We start from the raw sequence: 27,985 nt of genomic DNA on the forward strand, positions 1-27,985 counted from the left end.
AATAATAATAATAATAATAATAATAATAAAGAAATTGTTGTAAATGTAAAATGTGCCATATCAGTTTGTATCGTATACGTTCAACTAGGCTTAAGTAGGCTTACTTACTTTTTTAGATTAGTAATAAGACTCATTTTCAGTCTCACTTTTTTTTTTCTTTCTTTCCCCTGTCCTATTTAGGCCTACTATTCATTATTATAATTTTTATATATAAATTCAAAAGTTATTTTCTTATGCGATATTATAAAACGTTTCTGTTTGTGACTGAAATCATGGCTCGCGATCGCGGCTACCAGCAATGATTGCAGGGATGGGCCGGGTCCGTTAGCTTCAAAGATCTAATTTACTCTCTTCGCCCTTCCACACCCAATATTTTACGGAAGATGAAAAAGCGCATTTTCTCGTAGGCCTTTTGAGTGAAGTTATGCTAGCACATAATTTTTTCAAGAACAAAATTATTTTAACAACCTTTGAAAAGTAGACCTACGTCGATCTATTATTAATAAAATAAATTATGCATTTGGGCTTCAAATGTAAATTAATGTAAAACTGATCTTTGGGCCTATAATGATTTGAATTTGATAAAAAGAGGGTGGGCTCTCAGTTATCGAAATCGCGGTCATAAATCGATTTTATTGCCAAGTAGCCCATATTTGAACAGTCGTAGGCCTTGGAACAGCGCCTGAAATTACTGCAACTAGAGGAAAAAATGTTTACTTAGTTGCTTTGCATAAAAAATGAGATCATTTATGTATAAAACAATATATTTTGTTATGACAAATCGATACGCCAAAACTTCATCACGAAGTGCGTTTGATACGTTTGATAGTGTAACTTTGTTGAGTTGTGTTTGGGTGATACGCATGCTGCAACTGCGGTAGTTGGGTTATAAAAAGAGTGCAAGGAATTCCCTAGCTAGTAAGGAGAATTTGTTTTAAAGCTCAGTAATTCAAGTAAGTATTTTCTCAACACTGAGCATGTTTATAAGATAAAATATGAAGACAATGCACAATGTAAGTATAAAGTTATGATTATGATATTTTAAATGCCTTTACACTATGTAATCAAAGAAAGTAAAAACAATAATTCCGACAAATAAAATTCTCCTAACCATCCCAAGTGCGTGAATGAACTGGCTAGTGACGTCATACTATAAATCTGCCATCTTGGCGTAGCTGAGGTCCCTCCCGAATATTTTTTGCGAGAAACTGGTTTCCTTTTCTAGTGGCGCTCAATGTGCGGAAATATTTTGGTAAGTGACTATCAATATTAATACAAAGCGTTCTATTTTTATGTTTCCAGGCAAAATAGGCAACCTTTCATTCATGATAGTTGACGCGGTCATCCCGGTCATTTACCTTGTATGCGGTATGCAGCATGGGAATGAAAATTTTTATGACGGTATGAATGGTATAAATTTAGACGCTGAGAAGGCAGCACAGCTTGATGTGACTCCAGCCTCACTGCGATATTTTTGCTGACTTTAAATTAAGTTTTTCATTGACACACAACGTATCAGTTAGTCCATCTGGTAGTGATTTCAGGTAAGTTAGCCGATGTTGAAATGTGACTGTGTGCACATTCTTGTGTTATTTGACACTTTGGCAATGTCATATATATGACAAGTGCATTTCAACAGTTCTGTCAATCTCATATTGTCAATACAGTGTAGTTTCGATAGGAGCTGAATGCCACAGTTTTCTTACTAGTACGATATTTCTAAAATTTTGTGAATAATATTACTATATTTTGATGTTGTAACATTTTATATTATCATCTTTATTAATTTTTTATTTATTCAAACCATCTTTCTAAGTAATTTTTTCAATGACAGCACCCAGGAGATTAGGGTATATTATTTTTACTTGTTTCGTGTGACCTACCCACAATGTTTTATTTTATTTATATATGTATATTTTTTTCAATAATTTCTGTTTCTTTGGTTTTCATCATAATCTGCTGCCTTTTTAGCGGTGTCAAATCATAAATTTGACACTGTGATAAAAGGCAGCAAAAGCGATCACTTTCATTTTCATGTTGTAAAGTTAATATGTTTTCAGGCTATTTTAATGTGATCAAAGCCGCCATATTCCTGTGTTCGGCTACTTCTGTAGCATGGAAAGATAGGACAATGATTGGCATCATTTCCGATTCCTAGTTGGTCTGAAAGTAAATCAATAGAGCAGATATAGACAGGGCATAATAAATGATGATATTGCTCTAGAAATTGAAAGGTCAGACTACTTGATTAGGGCTGCTTTGTAAGCTGCTTGTGGTTGGAGAGCATGTCTGGTTGTCCTGTCCTTTTTATAATCATGTGACTGTCTGGCATTCTAGATTATCGTTAGGTAGACTTGGGTCCTTTTCTCAAGGAGCTGTAAAGCTTCCTGTAGTGCTCCAGATTAAGAAATTGACTGCTACTAGTGCCTAGTAGAACTTTACATGGCCTGGTTAATACATGGAAGAGTTGCCTCAATAGACCCTTGGCAAAAGACCCCCCCCCCCCCCCCCAAAAAAAAAAAAAAAAAAAGAAATCAATGAAAGACAATATTAACAAACAAATCAACTTTCTAAATTCTTCTTTAAAAGGCAGCCTAGTTGGTTAATTTTATTTGCAGACTTTGATTCTAAAGACACATTTTGCACTTGAGTCATTTTGTAATAAGAAAAATCCCCTGCTTGTATCTAAAGCTTGAAGTTAATCTGTCATTTTATCAATGAATATGAAAGGCCATTAGAGTGCCTTCAGCAGAATTGGCATCATTTCATTTTAAGGGATTGGGGGGGGGGGGTGGGTGAGAATCCCATCGTATAAATAGATGGTTTGACATCTTGATCAAAATTTTATTCTAGATATGTATCAGGTGTTATTGTTTGTACAATTTCGCTTAATTTCCTTTGTGTTGTGAAGTGACTGAACTGGACAAAAGCGGTTCAAACCAGAGACAACTGATTGAAAAACGGTGTTTATGTTATCTGGCGTTATTGTGTGAATGTCCTGAAATCTTTGGTTAAGCATAGTTAATGATTTACGTCAGTTATACTCTTGCTCATGACGTGATAGGGCATTCTCCCCGGGTTAAATAGGGTAACTCTAAGTGGTTTGCTTTTATGAACAAATGCTTTTTTATTAATGTGTTTTCTTGGAATAGTTTGATTTTAGTTTAAAGCTCTCTTCAGATATTGGAAAATGCCAATCATCAGCAGTATTCTGGGCAGTAAGGTTTTTTAAAATTGTTTTTCCTGGTATTCTGCTCTTTGTTTTTCAATATTGTGCTGAAAATTTAGAAAGTGATTTACTGAGGCTTCTTGGAAACAGCTTGATCTGCTTTGGACAGAAAATCATTCCTTATATTTGTGGAAAACAGACTGAGAAAGTGAAGTGTTGCATGAAGCCGACTTCTCAAGCTACATGTATAATCTGTGGTGTCCTTATTTTGAATCACAGTGATTAATAATTGGGTGATTGATTTTTTCATCTGTTTGCAAACTCGGTGAACTTGCTTCTTATCAACCAGTGGGCAGTCACAATTACGGTAATTATTTGAAATTTTCAAACACCCCACATTTTGTAATATTTTGCTTTTTTGAGATTTTCTCATTTTCGGACACATTAACTTTTTTGACAAATTAAGCACCCATCTTACATTCCTAAATATTCAAATTTAGATATATATTCAAGTTTTGTATCAACAAAATATTTTAATTTGCTGAGTTATATTGTTCAAATTTTTCATGTAATTACAGGAGAGAATGGCTGGAGTGAAAGGAGAAATCAATTATGTTATTTCTCTACCTACGGCTACCTATGCTAACTGGTGTACATGAAAACTATTTCTGTGGACTTTCCATCTTGTATTGATTTGTCGATATATATGAATATATATAGGTACTGGTATTGTTACTTTTTGATCAGATTGAAAAAGGCAGCACAAAATGAAGTTCGTCATTTGTGGTTTTGTTTCATTAACAAGTGTTGAACAGGTGGCACAGCTCCAAGAAAACTGCAGTGTTTCTGTGATTATACTCAAGTTACAGAATGTTTGGCAGTGCTTGTATTATAACAGCTAAAAATGTGTAGGAATTATAACACCTCCCTATTTGTTAATAAGCTATTGTTTTCTCACAGACAAGTGATTTGGTCATATTAAAACCATTTACATTTACTATATAATATTATTTTGTGGAGTAGGCCCTGCTGTAAGATAGGCTGGATTCAAGTACACAGTTTTCAGTGTGCTAACTCATAAACTGTTGTCACAAGCACTGTATATGACCAGTGAATGAGACGAGGTGATTTTTCATGTGACAAACACATGGTCAAATACTATGCGTCAGCTGAGTATGTGTCATTCATAAAAATAACCTTGAAATAGTCTCCCCCCCCCCCCTCCTTGACTCCTTATGTTACACCGAGGTTGTATTTTGATTTATGCTAGTTAATTTTGTTGTCACGAGGAATATTGTCCTTTTGAATTATAAAGTTGTTTGGGGGGAGTATTGAAGAGGAGAAATAACACATTTGTAAGAGTTGTTTTGTATCAAAGTAATAATGAAAAGGTATGGTCCACATGGGAGGTATAACCAAGGTATAAAAAAAAAGGAAAGAGTAATAGTACCAATGGTTTCACTAACCATAATTTGTCTTTAATACAAGCAGATCAAGTGAACGAAAGGCCGTCGGTTTAATTGATTGTGTTTGGCTCCCTTGTCTACATTCACTTCACCGCCCAAGCATTGACCCCCGCGGGAGGTCACACCTTCAGAGGGAACCGGTGGCCCGCTTTGTAGCCCTTCTGTGTCAAGTAGAGGGGACTGCATTGTGTTTCCACCCGCTGTGGAATGTTGCCTATAGGTCGTGTACAGTGGTGGAATATTTGCTGAAGAATGACCTGCCCCCAGTGGCCCTCGTTGTCCTGCTGTTTACACGTGGGTGGTGGTAGTTCTTGAAGACTGACATGAATTGTTAGCTTACTAGTCTATGGCAGCTCTCTGTCTGGACTGTAACTCTTTAAAGACGTCTACACATACTTAGTAGGCTATCCATTGATAAGAGATTGCTAAGATAGAGGACTAGTTTGCAAAGGGAATCGGCTGTTTGAGTACTAGTACTAGTAGGGGGCCAGACAGGGAGTGGATCAGGGTACAGGCACCGTCTGGTCCAGACTAAATAGGAAATGGAGTTCACAGGAGGTAAGGAGTGCTGAAGTATTGATTAGGGATTTACTCCCTTCCTTTCCTCTCCTCCCTTCCATTTTCTCTCTCTCTCTCTCTCTCTCACACACACACACACGCACGGACGCACGCAAGGACACACTTATAAAACCACCCCGATCCTTACAGAACCCTACTAGTAGTTATGCCCTGCTTTTTTAGAGATGCTTATTTCCGACTTGGCTCTGTGAATCAGTATGAAGGAGTCTTCTAAAGGTATGTGAACACAGGGCCAAATTTGCATGCTGATAAGATTGTTTAAATTACTCCATTGGAATGTGTGTACTTAAAACTGGGGTACGGCAAGTTTTCCTGTCTGGACTTGTTACCTGCATTCAACAACAGTATCTCTATTGAAGCATTGACTATGTAAAGTTGAACACACACTGTTGGCCTCAAATGTCTGACTCTGCAGTGGAGTCATTATCATGTCTTTAGTTTGTGGTTAAACCCTGTATGTGGTTAAACCCTGTATATACTTGGAAATTCACTTCTATTGTCTAGCTGATCGTCTTCAAATATTGATGACATATGCTTTTGTTTTTATCACACGATTTAACACAATTCGGTTTCTGAATACTTTGCCGTAGTGTGCATGAAATTAGGGAAGCTGGACACTGAGTCTGATTGGTTATTTGATCGATTGTCTTTTATGGCTTTGCAATAGTGGTTAAAGGTAAGTGTATTCTCTGCTAATTCACTGTATCAGGTATAGTCCTGCTGATGTAGTCTTACGCTTGTCAAGAGAACAAGATACAGAAGGGGTAAGGTGGATTTTGATGTTTGTTTTATTCAGTTTTCCAAGGCCTCCGGCCCATAGTACATAATAATAATAATAATAATAATAATAATAATAATAATAATAATATTAATAAAATAGTATAGTATTAAGGATTGTTAATTTTGTCAGTGACTCAAAATTTCTTTTCTTAATAAAAAAGCATTATATATATAAGCAGCCAGATTTGCTATTAAATTTGTGTTTTTTGTAGCCATTAATCTTAAAAAACTTTCTTTAGTAGGGTTATTCACTGGCAGATATTTTCCTCTTAATTCTGTATATGCTACACATGTCATTAAAAAATGGTATTCGTCTTCTACATCATAAATATTATGTTTTTTACAGATTAAACAGAGTCTATTGCATCTTTCTATACCTCTCCATCTACCGCTCTCAATATGTAGTAGGTGATTTGCGCATCTGAATCTTGCTAATGAGTTTCTATGTTTTACATTTTTAACACTTAATAGGTAACACTCCAGTGTTAACGTGCTCTTAAATAATGAATAAGTATCCAGTTTGCTGCTCTTACATATGTCACTGTGCCATATTTGGCCAGCATTATCTACTAATCTTTCTCTGAAAACTTTAAGAAATAAAACAGAATTTCCCACACCCTGAGCCTCCCAGACATATCCAAAGCCATATCTATATAACAACATTTTAACATCTGTGGCCCAAGTGTGCCTTCCACTTGAATCTAATTTAAATAGCATGTCATATACATGAGCAGAATAACGATCTTCATTCATATGTACAAGTTTTAACCAATATTTTATGCTATTTACCATATAATTGGTATACAATGGATATCTTCCGCATTCGCCTAGTACAGCTTCCGTCACAGTATTTGAACTAACACCTAATAAATATCTACAAAATTTTGCTTGGAAGATTTCAATACTTTCTACTGGTTTATAACCCCATATCTCAGCACCATAGAAAAGAATGGGTGTTATCATTCTATCAAAGAGAAAGAAAGCTTCCTTAAAGGAAATACATGCTTGTTTTTTCAAATATAACTTAACAACAAATAATGCTTTATTGGCTTGATTGATTTGATGTTGGATAGTTTTACCCCAACCGAGGAAGGCACCAAAATATGTTCCTAAGTATTTGTATGCAGGTACTGCTTCTAAATTTTTGCCCTTGAAAAACCACCTTTCATTTTTCTTTATTTTACCACCTCTCCTAAATACTACTATTTTTGTCTTTTGGACATTTACTAGCATACCATACTGACTGCAATATTTTTCTAATTGATGAATTTGTTTCTGTAACCCCCCAACAGTGTCTGAGATGCAAACAATGTCATCAGCATAGAGCAAAGACATGAGATTTGGAAACACCTCATTTATGTAAATACCCTGACATCCAGCTTTGTTCAAACTATGATAAAATTCATTTATGAATAATGTAAATAGAAAAGGACTTAGCATGCATCCTTGTCGAGTGCCCATGTTACATTTAAAATACTCAGTAAGACCTAAATTTGTTAGAACACATGATTGCAGTTGGGAATACATAGAGCGTAAAACTGTGACGACATGTCCATTTACACGATTTTTTGCAAGTACATACCATAATAATTTATGTTGAACACTATCGAAAGCGGCTGAGAAATCTATAAAAATACAGTAGCATCTGCCTTTACTTCGACTTAAGTATTTTTGTACGCAACCCTGCAATGTAAAAATGTGATCGACAGTGGAGTAACCAATTTTATAGGCAGCCTGAGCTTCAATCAATGTATTATTTTCCACTGCCCAATTATTAAACCTGTTACTCAAAATTTTCATGAATATTTTTCCCATGACATTCAAAAGGGCAATTCCTCTATAATTTGTTGCCACATTTACATTTCCTTTTTTGAGCAATGGGTACAGAATGGCATTGCACCAGCTAGAGGGAAATTTTCCACTTGTTAATACAGTGTTATAAAGATTTAATAACAGTGGTGATAAATGGTTGAAGGCATATTTAAACATTTCAATCACTAATCCATCTGGACCTGGAGATTTTCCATTTTTCATGGTGCGTACAACATTTGATAGTTCATCCATGGTGAATGGCTCATTTAGAGTATTGCAACTGTTTAAAGGCTGTATGTGCTCAAACCATTCACTATACTGTTCGATATATGTTATGAAGCTCTTTTCTGTGTCATTTACATTTTCATTTAATAACTTATAAAAATGATTTTGCCATGCTTGTGGGCTGATATTATTCTTTTTAATAGACTGAGCACTTTTCAGAGACTTTATATAATTCCACATTTCCTTTGTGGTTTTTAAAGCGTGCAATTTCTCGACTTCTTTTGCAGTGTAAGAATTTTTCTTGGTTTCACAGAGTGCCTTAAACTTACTCTTACATTCCTTATATTTTTTAAAATCATTTTGATTATTTGACTTCCTGAAATCATTGAGACATTTGAATTTAAGTTGTTTTAATAGATCACATTCCTGGGTTAAGGTGGATATCAGTATCTGTTAAAAATATTAAATGATCTTAAATATTTGTAGTGAAAATCATGAAAACAAGTTCCATTTGGAAATGAACTTAAAAAGAAAAAAAAGGCTGATTACAATAGCTAGGTAATGTCCATTCTCCCACCTGAGTAATGGTTTATATATTTAAGTTTGATGTGCAAGCAAAAATGAAGGGGATAGAAATGCAGTCTTTTTTTTTTAATTAAAAAAAAATCTTAAGCATTGTGTTCCAGCAGTTTGCATATTTGGTATATGATAATTGAGAACTTGGGCTATTGATTATTAAGGTCAAAAGGTGACATTAACACACTGACTTCAAGCCGTATGCTTGACCCAGCTACTGTTCATGAAATTCTGTCTGAGCTTTGAAGCTGAGTGGTGACCGGGAAGACAGGTTACCTGCATGTCTGGGCTTGTTCTTCCCTACCTGCATGTTAATCACAGTATGACGGAACAGACAGTGCGTAAGATTGTGAGGTGCAGGTGTCGTAATCTTTAGTTGCTTTATCATATGATTTTTTTTAGGTGATTGTGATCTTTTGTCTGTCTCTTGTGTTTTTTTTTTCTTTATATCTGTAGCAAAACTTCTATAAGCTGTTAAAGCTGTGAGTCTAATCAGTGAAAAGTTGGGAGAAATAATTTTTTGGATTTTGCATTCATTTTCTGAAAGAGTGGTTTACTTCTAATTGTGTCTTCTGTCAAATTTTGTCAGACGTACTTGATTTTTTTTTTTTTTTTTTTTTTTTTGCATTTGCATTTTGACCAGTGAAACTATTTGGGACACATTGGCACACATAGTCTGAAGATATTCAACATAAGGTCAGGTGTTGTCTAGACAAGCCATTGTACTGCAATTCATAGCAAGTAGAACTGAATAGCATAACCCAGTCTAGACTACTGGTACACGGCACTGGAGGTGCCTTCCTTGATCTGGAGGAGAAGGCATGTTGCTGTAACAATATAGTTCAATGTGATGTAGAGAAAAGGAATTGTGATAAGATTCCAGTCAACAAGGTTTACGAACACAGACCATCTTGGAACTCCTCTGTTGTTACTTTTGCACACAGTCCAAGAGAGTGTGGTCTTGGCACACCTTGGCCAGTGGCTCTGCACACAATGTCCAGTGAATAATAAGAAATATACATCAGATGAACTTTTTAATAAATGAGCTGTCACACTTGTCAGTCGCACCTTTGTTTTATGGATGTGATTTGTGAGTTTCAAGGTTGATGAGCTGGTGCGTTTGGGTAAGAAAGAGAGAGGGAGATGAACATTTTTTTTTCTACATTTGTAAATGTGGGAGTCAGAGCACATTTTGGATCAGTTGATCTGGGGACTAACTAGCCTGGGGATCTAATAAAGTGCCACCCACTTTAAAGAGTGCCAAGTTTCCCCTGCTGGGATGGCAGGCGTGGGAGGCAGAAATCCACTGTCAAGTCTGCACTGTATTTGATCCGCAGACTAGTTCCTCTGCAGATAAACTGGTTGTGAAAACAGATGTATTCCTCATGGTAAAGGTGTACTAGGTACCGTAGGATGTACATACAGGTTTGTTACTGATGTTTTCTTATTGATTGACAACAAAATAAGTCATCTTTACAGGGTTTTTGCGGTGGAGAGGGCATATGGTCAAGCCACTGCCCCAAATTACCAAACAATCCTTATCCCTAGCCTACTGATACCTTTATTTTCAAGAGAACAATCACTTGAGTTATTTAAGGGGCAACTCCTGTATAAAGTATACTCATTTCTGACAGTAGCTAATCAAGCCACTGCCCCAAATTACCAAACAATCCTTATCCCTAGCCTACTGGTACCTTTATTTTCAAGAGAACAATCACTTGAGTTATTTAAGGGGCAACTCCTGTATAAAGTATACTCATTTCTGACAGTAGCTAATATATTTGTCTGGAGATAATATATTTAAATTTCTTGGACATTTTCCCTCTAGAATGTCAACAGCATTAGAAAAGGGAAATGAAGGGAGACTAAGTTACTTATTACATTTCAGAACTTGTGCTCCAGGAAAGGTGGCAAAAAACAAGCACTAGTAGATAATTCAAGATTGCATGTCAAGATTTTCCAAACGAAGCTACTAAAAGCCTAATCTGCTTGTCATAGTTGGCTAAACAAAAGTTTAGCAGTCAAAGCTTGAAGGACATTTTTCCGTATTTTAAAGAGGAGGCATGCCTGTGGACTGTTTTTCAGGCAAAATTTGACTAAAACAAAGCTGATTCATCATCAGATCATAAGATCACTTGTGGTAAAGTATGGTCTCTTTTGAAGACTTAATTATTGGTTGACTAATACATTGTGTGAGACATAGTGGACTTGGCTAGTCAGTTTTCTGAGTTGCAGTGTGTTATGAAAGTGCCTGCTGTTGTTTTGATGGTTGTTGATAAGTAGATTATTGTGCGTGTGGGATGAATCTGTGGATTGAGGAGTAGAAAGCTACGAGAATCACATGCAGGTACGGCTTTCCTTTCGTGAAAATAACTTAATATGTAAGTTGTTTACATTGAGTGTATTTTGATGTTTAATGCTATATTTATGTAATTTTCCCAGAAGTGTAATATTCTGTCTTGATGTTCTCTGGCCTTGAAGTTGTTGATGTGTTTGATGTTTTGAAGAAATTATGAATGATGGGTCAGTGGGACCCACAGTCATAAGCACACACGCAAGCACAACATCTTGTGCTTGAATGTTTATAGAAAAATATAGATTGAGGATGAAATTGATTAATTCTATCTTAGTAAAGTATCTGTTGTGGTACTGGGGTACTAAGAGAACCTATACTTTTGATAGCACATTTCTTTTGATATGATAAGCATTGTCTCGTGTTTTGGAAAAATTCTCAGAAAATTTCAGTCATAATTTCCTTCTTTTTTATTTATTTATTTTTTTTTTTCTTATTTTTTACAACTGGGGTATAACTTTAGATGACATAACATGTCTTTGTCCCCCACTCCTTTTGAAAACTTCAGTGACATCAGCTTTATCAGTGGACCACAAGGAAGTTGTCTTTTTTGAACAGCATTCAGTATCCTCAACATGGGCCATAGAAAATCCATAGGCAATTGCATTGTGGATTTTTATTGCATCAATACACAAATTCCAGTATCGTTGACTAAGCTAGTTCTGATTCAGAACATTGTGTGAGTAAAAATGCCAGCACGAGGAAGTTTTTGATAATTGTATCTTTTCTATTTCATAGGTAGCAATTTGTTTTTTTTTTCTTTTTTGGTTAATTTTTGTCAGAGGTATGATAGATCTTTTCTTTTCACTTTAGAAGTAAATTGATCAGAATGCATTTTGAAAAAAACCCTGTCCCATTTAAAAAGAAATACTCCACAACATTCGTTGGCCAAGTACACATACAGGGTTCTCCCCAGGCCTTTATAGCGTATCGGCCCCGATACGCTATTTTTTTTGCCGATACGCTTCTTTTTTTGCCGATACGCTTCTTTGAACTCCGATACCCTTTAAGAGTGTGTGTGTGACCAATGCCTTTAATGCCTTTATTCCTGACAGTCGCGACGTAAACCGTAAAATAAAAACGACTGTGTGCGTACTTGGATCTCTTGTGTGCGCGATAAGTTGTTTATTTTTATTCTGCCTGGCGCAGTAATACAAGTATAACATCTTATGTTGAGGGCGCGGGACCTGCGTACTGACAAGTTTCGAATATCAACATCCGCTTATTAGTTTCGTCATCAATGTAATTCTGTGAGATTTGTTTGCTTTATCTATATTTTTGGAGAAATATAATAAATAGTCAATCCTTCATGTTATTTTGACTGAAGAATAGTAGCAGTCGTGATCATTTATAAATAAATGTATCCATGCGGCAAGAGAAAATGTCAGAAAAGATGCAACGCTATTTAATACATTAGCGCCTGTCCGGGACAGGTAAAAATTCAGCTCGGACAGGTGAAGTTGCAGGGTTGGCTGTCCGACAGACAGGTCATGGTTTAAGAGAAATTTGGAGCAAAAATCTTTTAAAAAATCATTTTTAATGCATACTAACGTCTTTTTGTCTCCTCCTACACGGTACTGAAAAGAATGACCTACTTTTGGCACAAAACACGTGCAGTCACAAAACGAAGTCTTAGCAAACTTACCGCCAAGTTATGAAAGTGAACACCCTCCAGAACTTCATCAGACAAAATTTATTCACATAACAGGCTCACTACTGAATATTTATTTGGTTAAAAATCTACGTGCTCTAGAGAGAAAGACCGTTACAGAAACAACACAAGTACTATGCTGATTACAAAGCCAGATTGAACTAGATGAACTGGCTATATCTAGTTCGTTGTCCAGGCAACATACTGCCTGTCAATCAAATACGTTGTATGCTATCTACTCACTACAGAACGTGAAATCTTTGGGACTGAAGATCTTGTTGAAATATTGTTTATTTGCCAAAATATAACCTGAAATTTTGTATGATGTTTTCTTTAATGACTTTATCATCACCTATAGTATTTACAGTTAAAAATTTAGTGCTGGAATATGATAAATTAACATTGCTGTCATATACCAGTGTGGTATTGATGTAAGGAAGAAATTAGTAATAACAAATATGAGAATTTAAAAAAAAGGGGAACTTTTTTATACTGATTTTATTTAACTCATATATTTAAGAAAATCAAACACAAGATAACCCCTAAAAAGTTAAATCGTTAACATAAATATAAGTAAAGTATTATAAGATGAATATTCTTTAATTTTTCATTGAACCAGGGCTCGACATAAGTGCCTGTCCGCCTGTCCGGGACAGGTAAAAATTCAGTTCGGACAGGTGAAGTTGCAGGGTTGGCTGTCCGACGGACAGGTCATGTTTTATGAGAAATGTGGAGCAAAATTTAAAAAAATCATTTTTATTTGTTGCATACGAACGTCTTTTTGCCTCTTCTTAGACGGCATTGAAAAGTGTGACCTACTTTTGGCACAAAACACATGCAGTCGCAAAACGAAGTCTGAGCAAACTTACCGCCAAATTATGAAAGTGAACACCCTCCAGAAGTTCATCAGACAAAATTTATTCACATATCAGGTTCACTACTGAACATTTATTTAGTTAAAAATCCTACGTGCTCTAGTAATAAAGACCCTTCCAAAAACAGAAACTTTACACAAGTACTGTGCTGCCTGGTTACAAAGCCAGATTGGACTGGATGAACTGGCTATATATAGTTCGTTGTCAAGGCAACATACTGCCTGTCAATCACATACGTATGCTATCTACTCACTATAGAAAGTGAAATCTTTGGGACTGAAGATCTTGTTGAAATGTTGTTTATTTGCCAAGATATAACCAGAAATTTTGTTTGATGTTTTCTTTAAGGACTCTAGCATCACCTCTGTTATTTACAGCTTAAAATTTAGTGCTGGAATATGATAAATTAACATTGCTCTCATATAACAGTGTGATATTAATGTAAGGAAGAAATTAGTAATAACAAATATGAGAATTTAAATAAAAAGAAGGGGAACTTTTTGATACTGATTTTATTTAATTCATATATTTTTACAAAATCAAACACGTGATAACCCCGTAAGAAGTTAAATTGTTAACATAAATATAAGTAAAGTATTATAAAATGAATATTCTTTAATTTTCATTGAACTTTATTCAAATATTTTAAATATTGAATATTTTAATAAAATTAATTTAACAGTACCCCCTCCCCACCCCACTTTTTTTTTTTTTTTTTTTTTTTTAGCTCTGGTTAAACTTTATGTGAATCTGTTATCAAATTGCAGACTTACAATTAGTAAACCCTGTACCCCAATTCCTAGGAGAAGCCCTGATTGGAACTAAATAAATATTAGACTTATATGCAAGTTTAAAATCTTCGGGAATTCACAAGTATGAAAAAACAACTTTTTATGTGAACATAAGTTCACGTTAAGGTGCATTTTTGGGGCTCATATGATTGAATGTTTTGGTAATAAATACATTTAATGTATGACACATATTGATTGACAAAGTTCAAAGGTATGAATAGAAAAAAAAATTATTGGTTTTGTGGACAGGTTGGATTGAAAATCGGACAGGTCAAATTTATGAGCACCTGTCCTTCGGACAGGTGCTCATAAAAGTTAGTGTCTAGCCCTGTGAACTTTTGAATATTTTAATAAAATTAATCTAACAGTACCCACCTGCCACTCAGGGTATTTATATTTTGCTTTGGTTAAACTTCATGTGAATTTGTTATCAAATTGCAGATTTACAATTAGCAGACCCTGTACCCAAAATCCTAGGAGAAGCCCTGATTGAAACTTTATAATGTTAAATCAGACTTATATGCAAGATTAAATCTTCAGGAGTTTACAAGTATGAAAAAACAACTTTTTATCTGAAAATAAATCCACTTTAAGGTGCATTTTCCGGCTCATTTAATTTAATGTCTTGGCAATAAATGCATTAAATGTATGACTACACATATTTATTTACAAAGTTCAATGGTATGAATAGAAAAAATATTAGTTTTGTTGGACAGGTTGGATTGAAATTCGGACAGGTACTCATAAAAGTTAGTGTCTAGCCCTGATTTTCCCGCAAAATTTGGTCCTGCAAGTGGGCTATGTCGTAACGATTTAATGACAGCTTCAGATTGCATGAGATTGCACCCTTTTTGCATGAAATAATGAAAGTTTTTCCTCCGGAGGGCACATCCCTGGACTCCCCCCCCCCCTTTGTGCCTCGCTTCGCGAGCTTCGGTACTCTCGCATAAAAAAAAATAAGGGCTATTTTCAAATCCTGGGGAGAACCCTGACATACACTTTTTATCCCTTTGCTGACAGCCATGATGTCATGATGATGACCTTTGACCTGCATCATTTTATTGTTTGTTTATTCCTAGCACCAGTACTTCACTTTGTAGCCTTAACTGTAGCAGGCAGGTATGTGTGTGCATATATTCATAGTGGCAGTCATTGTTTTGTAGGGCATGGGGGTTTGGCCCTATACTCTCTCAAGGTTTTTGACAATCCTCATCTGAACTGACTGTCTGGATAGCATGTATTACCTAGGGTTTTTGATACTGTCACTTGAGACTTCAAGGTGAGCAAAACGGGAGAGTCTGGTTTCTGCATATAAAGATGCCAATCATTTAAAAAAAATTCCTGTACTTACCAGGTCAAACAGTTTGCATAGTCAGATGTTGGGGGGGGTTAAATCTGTTTTATTTATTTATTTACCAAAAGATATGTTCTTATTTTTTAACCAGAAAAGGATATTTTATTCATATTTTTTTCATTTTCTTTCATAATTTGGTGTGTTATATTTTCCTTTGATATTGAGATCCTAGCACTGTGTGGCAAAGTGCCCAGAGGAAAACTGTCTTGGATTCCGTATTATGGGTATTTTTTTGCTTCCTGTACCTGTGCAGTGCTATGAGGCGGCTGTCTATTCATAGAACCCCCCAGAAAACCTATCTTAATCTGACTGATACTCCCAGCTTTTGTTATTGTTGTTATTTGTGGCGTCACTGCTGTCAGTTAGCATATTTGTGGGCTGCGGAGGGGTTGGACACCGCATTTGTTTTGGATTCATTTCAACCAGGAAGAAACTTCAAAGAAAGGATGTAACTTGGAGATAGGTGAGTTATTGTTGAAAAAAATACGGGCGGGGTGGGGGGAGTAATGAGCCGAGTGAATTAGATACATGTAGGCTACACTTCAGAAGAAGATTGCAGCTAGTTTGAAAGTGAATATCAGTTAAAAGGAATTCCCAAGATTGGCTGTGGTGTCTTGGGGAGAAAGGTATGTTATTACTGAGAGAATATCAGCCAAAAGCTGGCGTACACATACTTAGGTAAGCCAGGATTTGAAGCTAACTTTATTGGGTCTGGTCTGGGCTGGAGAATGTTTTTGGTGGATTTGTCTGGAGCATAATGTGTATAGTTTTGTCTGGGGAGTTGAGATGTTTGTTGTTGGAAGTGACAGCCTTGCTTTCGTAAGTGCATCATTTGCATGGCACCAGTGGACTCAGGACAGAGCTGGAGAGGTGTGTTATTGGAGGGGAGGGGGGCACATGGACAAAATTATTTACTGAGTGAAATCAGAAATAGAAAAAGAGGAGTTTTACTGGGGGAGTATGGGGTATTCCAAAAGGGTGGAAAGGAGAGCATGTCACCCACTGTGTTCTTCCCCCTCTCTCTGGATACACCATTGTTCAGTCTATTCCACTTTGATAACCATATTGGTTTACTTTGATTGTTTTTGGTTTGGAGTAAACTGCTGTGTATATGATGGCAAAGTGATATGGATAAGCGGGTTAAGTGAGGTATTGCGGTCTATATGAACTGATTTTCTGGATAAATGTTGCATAAGGCTTCAGCGTGCATTCTAGGAATCGTTATGTTACTGTGTTATGGTGAAGATTGCTTATTTCAAGTATGGAATTGACACAATAGCCGTGTATGACTTAACGAAAATAAGGATGATATAAGATGAATCTCGGAATCAATTTACACACTGCGTACTTGATAAGAGAAGATGGTTCCAGATTAATCTTTGTCTGACAAGGTCAAGACTGTTCATAATTAGAGACAAAAATATATATGTAAGTAATTTAGTTGTTGCAGCACGGCTCTTGTATGCTTTCACCATTAGTATTTGGGATAATTTAGAAGGTGAACTTGTTATATGTGAGGCAAAATAAGCTTCATTTTGGACATAACTGAGCTGCAGGTGGGGATTGCAATTAGGGCCTTTTTTTTTTCCTGTGAATATCACTAATTATTATCGTTATAGTATGTTCTTAGTACTGTACTTGACATTCATTATAGTTATGTCAGATCAGCTCTTAACATGTTGCAACCGGTCGTGGCCTCACAGATGAAGGCTGGACTTTAATCTGATAATAGATAACATGTTCTTTTTTTTTTTTTTTTTTTCTCTGTTATGGGTGTTTAATGTCAATGCAGTATTGCTACAACTGAAAGTTGTTCATAAAATCATAAACATTATTGGGGGTACTCATGGTTTTACCCTTTTAATAGCTCTCTTTCCACAGGAAAAAAAGTACTTGATTTGAAGGGAGGAAAATAATACATTATCCTCACAGTAGCAAATGAGAGAACATGTTCAAATACTCTCAACGGCTTAAATAATACGGCATGGCTGCCCTTTCGCTAGCAGGTAATGGATTAGGTGGTAATAAGAGAGAGTGCTTACTACATCCAACAGTTCAGGCCAGCATTTGGCATTTGAGGTAAGACCAGGGTTCACCTGGCCTGCCTTCTGCCTTACTATACCCGAAATCCTGCTGGGTGAGTATATATTGGTGGAAAAGGCTGTATGAGAGTGTTAACTGGAATGTGTATTCTCTCTCCATCTTAGGCTCAATAATATTTTTGATGCAAAAAAGAATTATGCACACACTCATGCACATTCACACACACACGTACATGCACGACACATGTAGGCACACACATTTGCACTCACACACACTCACTCACACACACACACACACACACACGAGTCACCTGATTATCATCTTAATTGTCCTAATTAGAACCATGGCTTCGGAGCATGAGTGCTATTTACCTAAATACAGGTAATATGATTATGTGACTAAGGTAAGAAATAAATTTGGTGTGCCAGATTGCCCCTGTGCATTGCACGGTGAGGTGGGAGTTAATTTTAGGGGCTCCAGATGCTTTCCATGACTGCACAGTTCTGGGGATACAGGTAGGCGATATTGTTGTTATTATTATAGACCTGACAGGTTGCTGTTAGCTGGTATGTATACTTGTATAGTTTGAAGGCTTAACAGTGTATAGCAGGCACAGTAGGTATATGTACTTGCTAATTTATTTATTTATTTATTGTTCGAAATAGCTCAGTTATTCCAGACATCAGTTTATGTTAGCTGCTACTGAATTGGAAGATAGGAGTCGTGGGCTGACCATGTCTGAATGCCTGTTTTTGTTTTTACATATATCTTAAGTAGTTGAAAAGAAACTGATAATCTCTATGGCATAAGGTGGGTTCTGCAAGAAATGCATTTTATGTGAAGAAAATCCGTAGAGTACTTATTAACCAAAAGACACAATTCATTGATTTTGATCTTTGTATAGCAGATATGTATGTTTTGAAATGAGGAATGAACCCCGGACTGTGTTAATAGACATTAATGTAGGTAATACATAGCATACTAGTCTTGTAGATAACTATTTATTTCTTCGAGTTTCAGACCTGGTGCAGGCATTGGTGATTGTGATCCTCCAATTTACTCTGTTTTCAGTCCATTAGATGAGCTCAGTGTTGAACAGATGTTGATTTGTTGCCAAGGTATTGGCTGTCAATGTATGATGCTATGAATACTTTAAATCACTGCCTGGATGGTATACAGTAAAACATCTGCTTATATATGTATTGGACTTGCAAGTACAGACTAGCTGCAAAGTATGAAATCGTTTCAGGAAAGCAGAGAAGAAACTGTGGGCAAGGTTTTGGGCCAAGGATGAAGGAGGGATAAAAGCACCTCTCTCTCTTTGATGTATCTTCCTTATTTTTTTGTCAGTCATGGTGACTCCAATTGTCTCTTTGTGATGACATCTTCAGTGAAGTCTCACACTTAGATGTGTTATTCAGGTCCCTTAGAGGAAATGTCAGGTCAGGCTAGGGTCATGTCACTACCCTAATACACAGCTGATATGGCTTGAAGTCAAGACTTTGAAATAAGACATGAGACTAGATGGCAGCTAGTGTTGTCAGTGGGGGTGGTTACTATTTTTATGATATACCCTAGGTGACAAGTTCATGTAGACAGGGGTTTGCTTTTTTTTTTTTTTTTTTTTTTTTTTGGGGGGGGGGGGGGGGGGGTTAATTTGTAAATGTTCTTTTATGGCAAGTAAGTTCCATCTGTGCAAGTAGATTTGGGAGAGCACCTGCCCAGAGGAAATTTAGTAGTAAATGTTCTTTTCTGGCAAGTAAATTCCTTTTTGTGCAAAAGTAAATTTGGGAGAGAACTTGCACAAGGGACAAATGTCCTCACAATCTTATTGTTAGCCCTTGGATAGGGTTATAAGCTGTGCTATAGCCATGATTTGAGCAGCAATTAGACCATCCTATGTACTAGTATGTGAATGTATTCAGTAGAGTTGCCTCTGGTGTCTGAGTAGTTCTTGGAAAAGTTGTTTTATTACAGGTTCCCTTGTTAAGTATCATGCTTTTGGCAGTGGCCCATGCAAAAAGTGATGGTTATAAATGTATGTGAGAGTATGCTGTGGATATACCTGCCTTGCCAGGGAAGTAAGAAGTAAAGCTTAAAAAGGTATGTCTATTTGTCATTTACTGAGAGAAAAAATGGCTGCACCTATGAAGTAACTCATTTTTCACCAAATGGATGATGAATTGGCAAAAACTGTCAAATATTTCCTGTAGAAATGTCACTGATGCTGTCCGATGAGTATGTATTAAGCTTTTGCTCAAAATAGTATATGTTTCAGAGATAGCCCCCCCCCTTTCCCCAAGTGCTCTGTGGAATCATATATGCTGTGAGCTTAGTTAGTTGTTTGTGTGTTCCTATGCTGCAATCTACAGCCGTCTAAGGTAATGCAAATACTGTTATCTTGCTTTTGCGGAAGTTATAGAAATGCACGCACTTCACCTTTCTGTCCTATCAGTAAGGTCAAAATGCATTTTTTTAATGAGTATAGTTGTTTTTACCATATGGTAGTCTGGTTCTTACCAGCTTGGTTTAGATGAGTGGTCTGAAATGCCCTTTTTGCATTGTATTTTATATGGGTTTTTACAACACTATGTCTGGGATCTTGATTTATATTTAGTCCTGCAACTCTTTTTTCACCCGATGACTAACATTAATGGCTTCGCTAGTGCTTTTGACTAATCACCTAAATGGTGACAACATTGATGTTGTAGTTTGTTCTTCTGTGCCAGTGGTATTTTGAATGGAGCATTGAGGTATAATTTTATATGGTGATCACATACGGTGATTGTATAATTATTTACAATTCATATTGTTCACAGTTTTGAGTAATAGCCATACTTTCCCTCAAAGAGTCTGTCTGGATAAATGATGGAAAGATGTTAATTTCCTGACATACATAAAATGAGTGCATTAGCTAATTGGATCTTTATATATCATTCCCATAGTAATCTGCCAAGGTATCCCTTATCACAGGTCCCTACATTAAGGAAATTGCACTGCTGTGGTGAGCAAGGGAAGTAATGGTGGGGTTTTGGATTATGGCTATTTCAGAGAACATCCCCAGTTTTAGAAGGTTATTAGTTTTAGGTTTATTGTTAAACAACGTAGAAGTATTATTGTATGATGACTGCTTTGTTAAGCATCTGCTTTGTCATCAGATATCTCTGGTGCATATAAACTACAACAGTGTCATGATTTTTTGCCTGCTTAGTACAAGTATAGATTAATGAATTGTCTAGTAAATCTTTGCCCTGTCTGCGTGGTTGTTTCATAGTCTCACCACACATCTGTGTGTCTGTCTAAGTACTGGTGTCTTGTCTGATGTGAATGGGGCAGGGTTAGTGAAGACGAGGAACATAACTAAGTGTCATAGGGCCAGCAATAACTCCTTTGTAGAAAAGGTAAAGGGCCATGCTGACTTGATATATGTTTTAATGCTTTCAGTCTTTGGGCTGTATCTGCTTTTGTGATACAGGTGTGTGAGCAGCTGAATGGAGTTACTACTTGCCAAGTTAAACATTGTAAGGTTAAGCATAATTAATGCTTAGAAAAATGGAGGTGGAAGACTTCAGATTTAACATGGAAATCTGGATAGTTGGGTGTTCTATTAAGTCATTCTGGAATATGATCCTGGTTTAAGTGAAAAGAATCATATCAGTGACTGTCATATGCTGTTGGAGATGGGTGGGGTGTTGTTTCTATCATTGTATAAGATTCCTTACAAGGGAGGGGTACATTTTTTCTATACAGAAAGTGCAGTCAAGCAGATAACTGCCCTTCTGCCCATGTTGGCTTGTATAGATGATGTGACGATTTAGAATTTTGGAAATGTGTTGGATCTCGATCTCTCTCTCTCTCTCTCTCTCTCCACCCATCTCTCTCACTCTTCTCTTTCTCTCTCTCTCTCTCTCCACCCATCTCTCTCACTCTTCTCTTTCTCTCTCTCTCTCTCTCTCTCAACCCATCTCTCTCACTCTTCTCTTTCTCTCTCTCTCTCTCTCTCTCTCTACACCCATCTCTCTCGCTCTTCTCTCTCTTTCTCTCTCGCTCTCTCTCTCTCTCTCCATCCATCCTATCTCTCTTCACCCATCTCTCTCTTTCTCTCTCCTGTCAAACACACACATGCACACAAATGCATGCATTTCAAATAATGTCAAACACCTGTTCTTATACAGGTGAATTGTATTACTGAAAACTGATTTCCTAGTTTTAATGCCAGTCACTAGTTCCAAGTATAGCCATACGAAACCCTCATACTTCCCAAAAGGCAACAAGTGCAAATTTTCTTTGTCAGTTAATACTGGAAATACCACATACAATTGTATTTATAATTTTGAACCCGTATAATTCTAGGTATTGTTCAAAAGCTTGTTTAATTTCCAATTATATAACAGCTGAGCTGAGCTGTCAGCTTTACTAGCTAGTACTAGTACGTAATTGGGTAAAATGTGCAGGAAATGTGCTTTGGACCGTCAGTATCTCCAAAGTTTTCCCCCTGTCTGGTTCATTATAATATAAACAGTTTTGGTGGAATTTGGTGAGTAGTCATCACATTTATTTACCTGGGTTTATTTTCATGATTTCAGTTCTTTGGAGAGTTTGGGCACACCTTTATGGAGTTTGTCACCAACAGTGGAGAATACTGCCAGGCCCAACACAAGTAGACTAGCAACCAGGTCGATCTCCTTGGTAACCAGAAATATCTCCACGGTAACCAGATAACTTTTGCTCATTCAATCAAGGACTTTGAAGACGAAGGAGAACAGGATATCTGAACACCACGCGTTTGCCCTACTCTGAAAGGAGAAGTGGAAACACGCCTTTTTAAGTGTGCTCTGCCAAGTTACGAAAATTCTCGGCCCTCGCTGCTCACTGCTTGCTGGAGCATCCAGCCTTAGCTTCCATTCTCCCAACGCGTGGGATTACGAATGGGGTAAAAGAGGCGGTCGACTACCCCCAGTGCAAGCTCCGGTGCCAGTGCTGCTGTCTTGTGGCGACCTCTACTGGTATATTTACGGCGTAAGGTTTACGAGGGGAGACTATACAGCCTTGTCTAGGATTGGGTGAATGTTTTAAAGAAATTTTTTTGACGACGAAGAGATTTCTTCACGGCCTTAACAAGGATTGTCTTTGTGGTGTGCAGAAAGTGGATTTGTTTGCTGAAGGCACAAAAAATTACATTTTTGTTGCCTTTAATTGAAAAGAATTGTGCTCAGCACTTAATAACAAACTTCCTTGCCACACTGAGGACTGATTCTGTCTGTTGAGTGGGAAAAAATCGGATTATTACTGTTATTGATTCCAACAGGAACAAGAGGCTAACATACACTAACAGTTAACTTGTTGGAGCTGCGAGGCGAATCGACACTCTGACGTTGTATTATTCTATTTTTAATTTATTTTTAGCCAATTTGTATCATACACCTGTTCTATTTGTCTTTTTGTTTGTTTGTTCACCGCGTTATGACAGCTAATATGAAGGCCCGCAAGCCAGCCCCTGCTGTTATTGAGTACAAAAACATGAGGTTTCTGATCACAGACCGCCCCACGGATGTGACCATGGAAAAGTATATCGAGGTGGGTGTGACTGATGAATTGAATCTGGTTAGATTTGTTTTATATGGATGAGAAATTAATGATTTATTAATTAATTTAATTTTTTGCTCCAATTAGGTTATTTTTGTGTTCATATTTGATCTGTTCTTATATTCAACGAGTCCTTGTTTAAGATGAAAGATTTTGTTGAATTGTTAGATTACTTATAGATTCATGTTTCCATATTAATGACTTAATCTGATAATATATTAATTTTTTTTTTTTTAATTCTTTTATTGTAAAATCCAAAGATTTTGATCACAAGAAATAAATACTATTACTCTGAACCATTATTCAATTTTAAGTTAGTAGTTTCTGACCTGTGAAATTTTTTCCTTCCTCCAGGAATTGAAGAAACATAATGCCAAGGATGTGGTTCGTGTCTGTGAGCCCACATACAAGACGGAGCAACTGTCGGAGGAGGGAATTAGAGTATTGGTGAGGCTTTTCTGACTGCTTTGTGAGACTGACATTAATTTTTTCCTTCTTTTCCTTGGCAGAAATCTCTGCTTTTGAAAATGATACCCATTTACTAACGCCAAGAAAGATAGTCATGTAAAGTATGTCAGTTTGTTAGGTAATTGGACAGATCAGAAATGGGCTATCTTTAAATCAAATACAATTTGGTTGGTAATATTTCCTTGCTCCTCTTCCAGGACTGGGCGTTTGATGACGGCAATCCCCCGCCACCCGAGGTGATGAATGACTGGTTCAACTTACTGAAGACCCGCTTTAAGGAGGACCCCGACTCGTGTGTGGCCGTGCACTGTGTGGCTGGACTGGGGAGGTGAGATAACCTGGGCGCTCGCTCTTGCTCTCTCTCTCTCACACACACACACACACACACACACACACACACACACACACACACAAGCAAGCTCTTACTCAACGTTCACAAAGCATTCATTTATTCTAACACATACCCACAGATAAACATACAAAAACTTCTCTCTCACTCTGGTACATTATCTCTTTCACATATACACATGCTCACTCACTCTCTCTCTCGTTATCTTTCTCTCTCTCTCTCTCACACACACACACACACGCACAAACATGCGAGCTCTTACCTCTATGTTCACAATGTGTTCACACACATACCCTCAGACAAACATAAGCTCTCTCTCACTGGCATATTATCTCTAGGTGCACATGCTCAATCTCTCTCTCTCTCTCTCTCTCTCTCACACACACACACACACACACACACACACACACACAGCTAGGTGTTTGACAGCACTTGATGAAGACTTGTTTCTCCTTTCAGAGCCCCTGTCCTGGTAGCACTAGCACTGATAGAACTGGGGATGAAGTATGAAGATGCTGTGGAGCTCATAAGACAGTAAGTTGCTTCTCAAGTCATAATAATAATATGATAATAATAATAATAATTTAATAGTAACAGTGATAATAATAGTCACAAAAATGTTAATAATAATAATAATGTTTTTAAAGATAAAGACTTACCTTAAGTAAAACTTATTGCCAGTATGGACCTCTGAAAGGTTGATGCTTCCTTTAATTGTTTTATATGCTTAGTTGGCAGAGTTCTGATTGTTGCAGCCTATTTCATTTTGAAACTAGGTCCTTGGAGAGAAGTTTAAGAGTGAAAGGGAGTGCCACAGTACTGGAAGTCAGTTCAGGTTCCATTATATTTATTTATTAATCAGGCAATAAAAAAAAAATAGATAAAAGGAAACTGATTTTCACTTTTTCAGAAAACGCCGAGGTGCCATCAACACCAAACAGTTGGCCTTTCTGGAGAAGTACCGCCCCAAATCACGCCTGAAGAATCGTTCAAATGGACACAAGGCCTGCAGAATCATGTGACTCCATCTCAGTAGTGAGGTCCTATGGAACTGATACATGACCATCCTTGTGAAAGAAACCAAATATATATATAAATATAGATATATACAAACTACTAAATATGGTGCAGAGACTTTGTATTACATACCACTAGCAACTCGATCCCAAGGAGAGTTTTATACATTGTCCTTCCTTGGGGTCTTGTCATTTTATATTTAAGAAGAAAAAGAAAAAACAGCATTTGAAAAAAAAAACATTTTTCTAAAAAAAAAAAGTATTTTTGAAAACACCAGATGCTCTCAAAAGTCAGTGCTTTTGAGTTTAAATTTTCAGCCCATTGTTGAAAAAATGCAAAATTAGTTAGATACAGAAGTAAAACTCTAGGTGTTGAAATAGGTGTTTCTGTTCAATAGCACACCTGGAACTAAGTGGACTTTGGTTGCTAACAGCCTATTTGCTTTGTTACAGAAATTACGAGTGGTTAATAAGGCTGACACATAATGCAAGGCATTTTTTCATCGGTTCTTTGACACGGTTCAGGTGTTCTTTCTTTTTCATCTGTTCCGTTATAAGAGGCCATTTGCCATTGGCTGTTTCACCAAATGCTACTTAGTTCTGAACCAATAGCAGTAGTCGACTCTTTGAATATTAAGTGGTAAGGTTTCTTGTGTCCTTCTGAATCTATGATATACATATTGTGAGTAATGTCACATAGCAGTATGGCTCTCTGTTAACATACTTAAATATCACTTTGGTAACAGTTTGGGGTTTATTTATTTGTTTAGGTCTTTTCACATTGAGTGTTGTGTCTTAGCAATACAACTGTGCTGGTTTTGAGAGACGGACAACTTTCAAGCCTGGCTGCTGCATACGTGACAGAGTAACTAAGATGGAGGACTTTCAATTGAATAACTTAAGTTAACTAAACAACCGGAAACAACCATCTGGGAAAGTTGTGAAAGGGATTGAAGTCTCTTTTAACAAAATGGCATGGTAACACTTTTCCAAACTTTGGGATGCAGCTTTATCTGTCTGAAGTATAACCCTCAGTGTGAAAAGGCCTCAATCATATGACCACTCCTCATTTTCTGTGTTTTGCTAGAATTAAATCAGGGTGGGGCATTTTTAAGGGGGTTTAGGGAGGGGGGGGGGGGCTGAAGGCTTGCCGTTATCCATGGTTTGATGTATAAATGTATAATCTCATTTTGTTCACGTGTCATAATATGGAATGTTGGGAAGTATGTTGTAAGTATTAAGTTGTCTCTCTATAGTATGCACATTGATTTAAATGAGGAAGATACCTCCCAATGCCTCAGTATATATAAATATATGAACATATAATGCCCTAGGCTCCTATTCCTGATCTAAGTTTTTTTTTTTTTTAAAGGATCGTGTTGAATTTCCCCCAACTGAATGTTATGTTCTACACATTTTTGAATGATGTTTTTTGTTCTTGGAGAAGTTTGGCTCGCGTTTGTTTTTATTTCATTAAATGATTATTGTTCGTTTTCTTATTACTTTTTGGGGTCACTTGGACCTCAGGTTGAGTATTTTTGTGGCTCTATGCAGTTTGGTAAGCCAAGGGGTCAGCACAGTAGAACAGAGGTAGTGGTTGGGTGATTTTTAGTTGAAAACCACAGCTTTGCCCTGTGTTCTCTATAGAATATATTAGTACCTTGCTACAACGTGACACTCATCAGGTACTTCGTACTGATGCTAATTGGTGCAACAAAGGCGTGCTTAGATTTTGATGAATCGGATTTTAAAAGTTGATATATATGAAGATCTCGTTGTATAAACTAGGAACCCCTTTTCAAAAGTCGGTCAATACTTGGAGACCTAGTTACTCTTCCATATGGGTAGACTTCTAACGCTGTCAGTGCAAGAGTCCGCTGACAACTATTTGAAACTGGTGATGTAGGTCAGGGAACATTTCCAGAGCACAATTTAAGCACACCCGAGTCTCACCAAACGCAATGACGCTCATAAATGCCCGCATTTTATATTATAGTATTGGAGCCAATTGCTTCTTGAGGTTAATAATGAAAATAAAACTTATTTCAATTTATTTGTTTTAGTTTTCTTTGGGTTGTATTTTTGTGTTTCTTTTGTCTTTTTTACCCGAAAATTGTGATAAAATATTTGGGGGGGGGGGGGGGGGGGGGGGGCGGTGGTAAGTGTTGTTGACCAGAGAGGTTAGTCTCCAGTAGCTCGGGGTATAATGCTCTATGTTCAGTTTCATTGAATCTTGTTGAGGACAATTTTCTGTAATATGTAGGGTGTTTTAATTTTCTCATTTCCCCGCCCTACTACCCTAGGTTCTAGATTCCGGTATTGCCAGCTCGATCTTGATTTCATATATAACCCATATCGCAATACCTAGTGAAAGTGTCTCCATGGTATGTTAAATATTAAACAAACTAACTTTCACGTTGCTCTGACACTCAGGGTACGCCCTACTTAAATCGGTGTAAAACAGCACTAGTACTGCAGAGCCTCGAGAGAAAGCTTTAGCGTACGAAGAGAGAGTAGAGGAGAACCAGTATATGTGCTGGTGTTTTTTTCTTGTAATGCTTTTTTTCTGAGGGGTTGTGCTGTCACCTATCCCTCTGTGTCCTTTTGGACTGCCATTTATTTAAAAATGTAATGTAAATGTTTTTTATCCAAAATTTAAAAAGAGCAGTAATAAGAGATATAAAGCGTGCCATGTTCGAAACACATCAAACTGAATTCGTTCGTCAAAACATACAAAAATAAATTCATAAATGAAAATAGAAGTTATTAAAGAAAAGAAATCTCAAAAATAGAGGCCACATCTCCTGAGAGAAAATTATCGACCAAAAGATGGCGTTACACATTACATTTACTTGAAGCGTTGACCTAGCTCTTACAAACAAGCTCACTGTT

The 27,985-nt window shown here is 36.8% G+C and overlaps 1 protein-coding gene across 6 annotated transcripts; it reads left to right on the forward strand.

Moving 5' to 3' along the window:
- Positions 1-1,116: 1,116 nt before the first annotated feature.
- Positions 1,117-27,146, forward strand: LOC106179325 (PRL-1 phosphatase). Of its 6 annotated transcripts, none has more exons than XM_013562902.2 (6): positions 1,117-1,252; positions 22,261-23,251; positions 23,615-23,707; positions 23,926-24,056; positions 24,537-24,611; positions 24,988-27,146. In XM_013562902.2, exons 2-6 carry the CDS (start codon positions 23,138-23,140, stop codon positions 25,097-25,099), a joined length of 525 nt encoding a protein of 174 aa, XP_013418356.1. In that variant the 5' UTR covers positions 1,117-1,252; positions 22,261-23,137; the 3' UTR covers positions 25,100-27,146. The 6 variants fall into 6 exon arrangements, with proteins under 6 accessions (XP_013418356.1, XP_013418362.1, XP_013418365.1 ...); XM_013562908.2 differs by lacking the exon at positions 1,117-1,252 and adding an exon at positions 1,521-1,544; XM_013562911.2 differs by lacking the exon at positions 1,117-1,252 and adding an exon at positions 5,169-5,193.
- Positions 27,147-27,985: the final 839 nt, after the last annotated feature.

Source organism: Lingula anatina, chromosome 8, assembly GCF_051362555.1.
Source record: "Lingula anatina isolate TDL-2025a chromosome 8, LinAna3.0, whole genome shotgun sequence".
NCBI lineage: Eukaryota > Metazoa > Brachiopoda > Lingulata > Lingulida > Lingulidae > Lingula > Lingula anatina.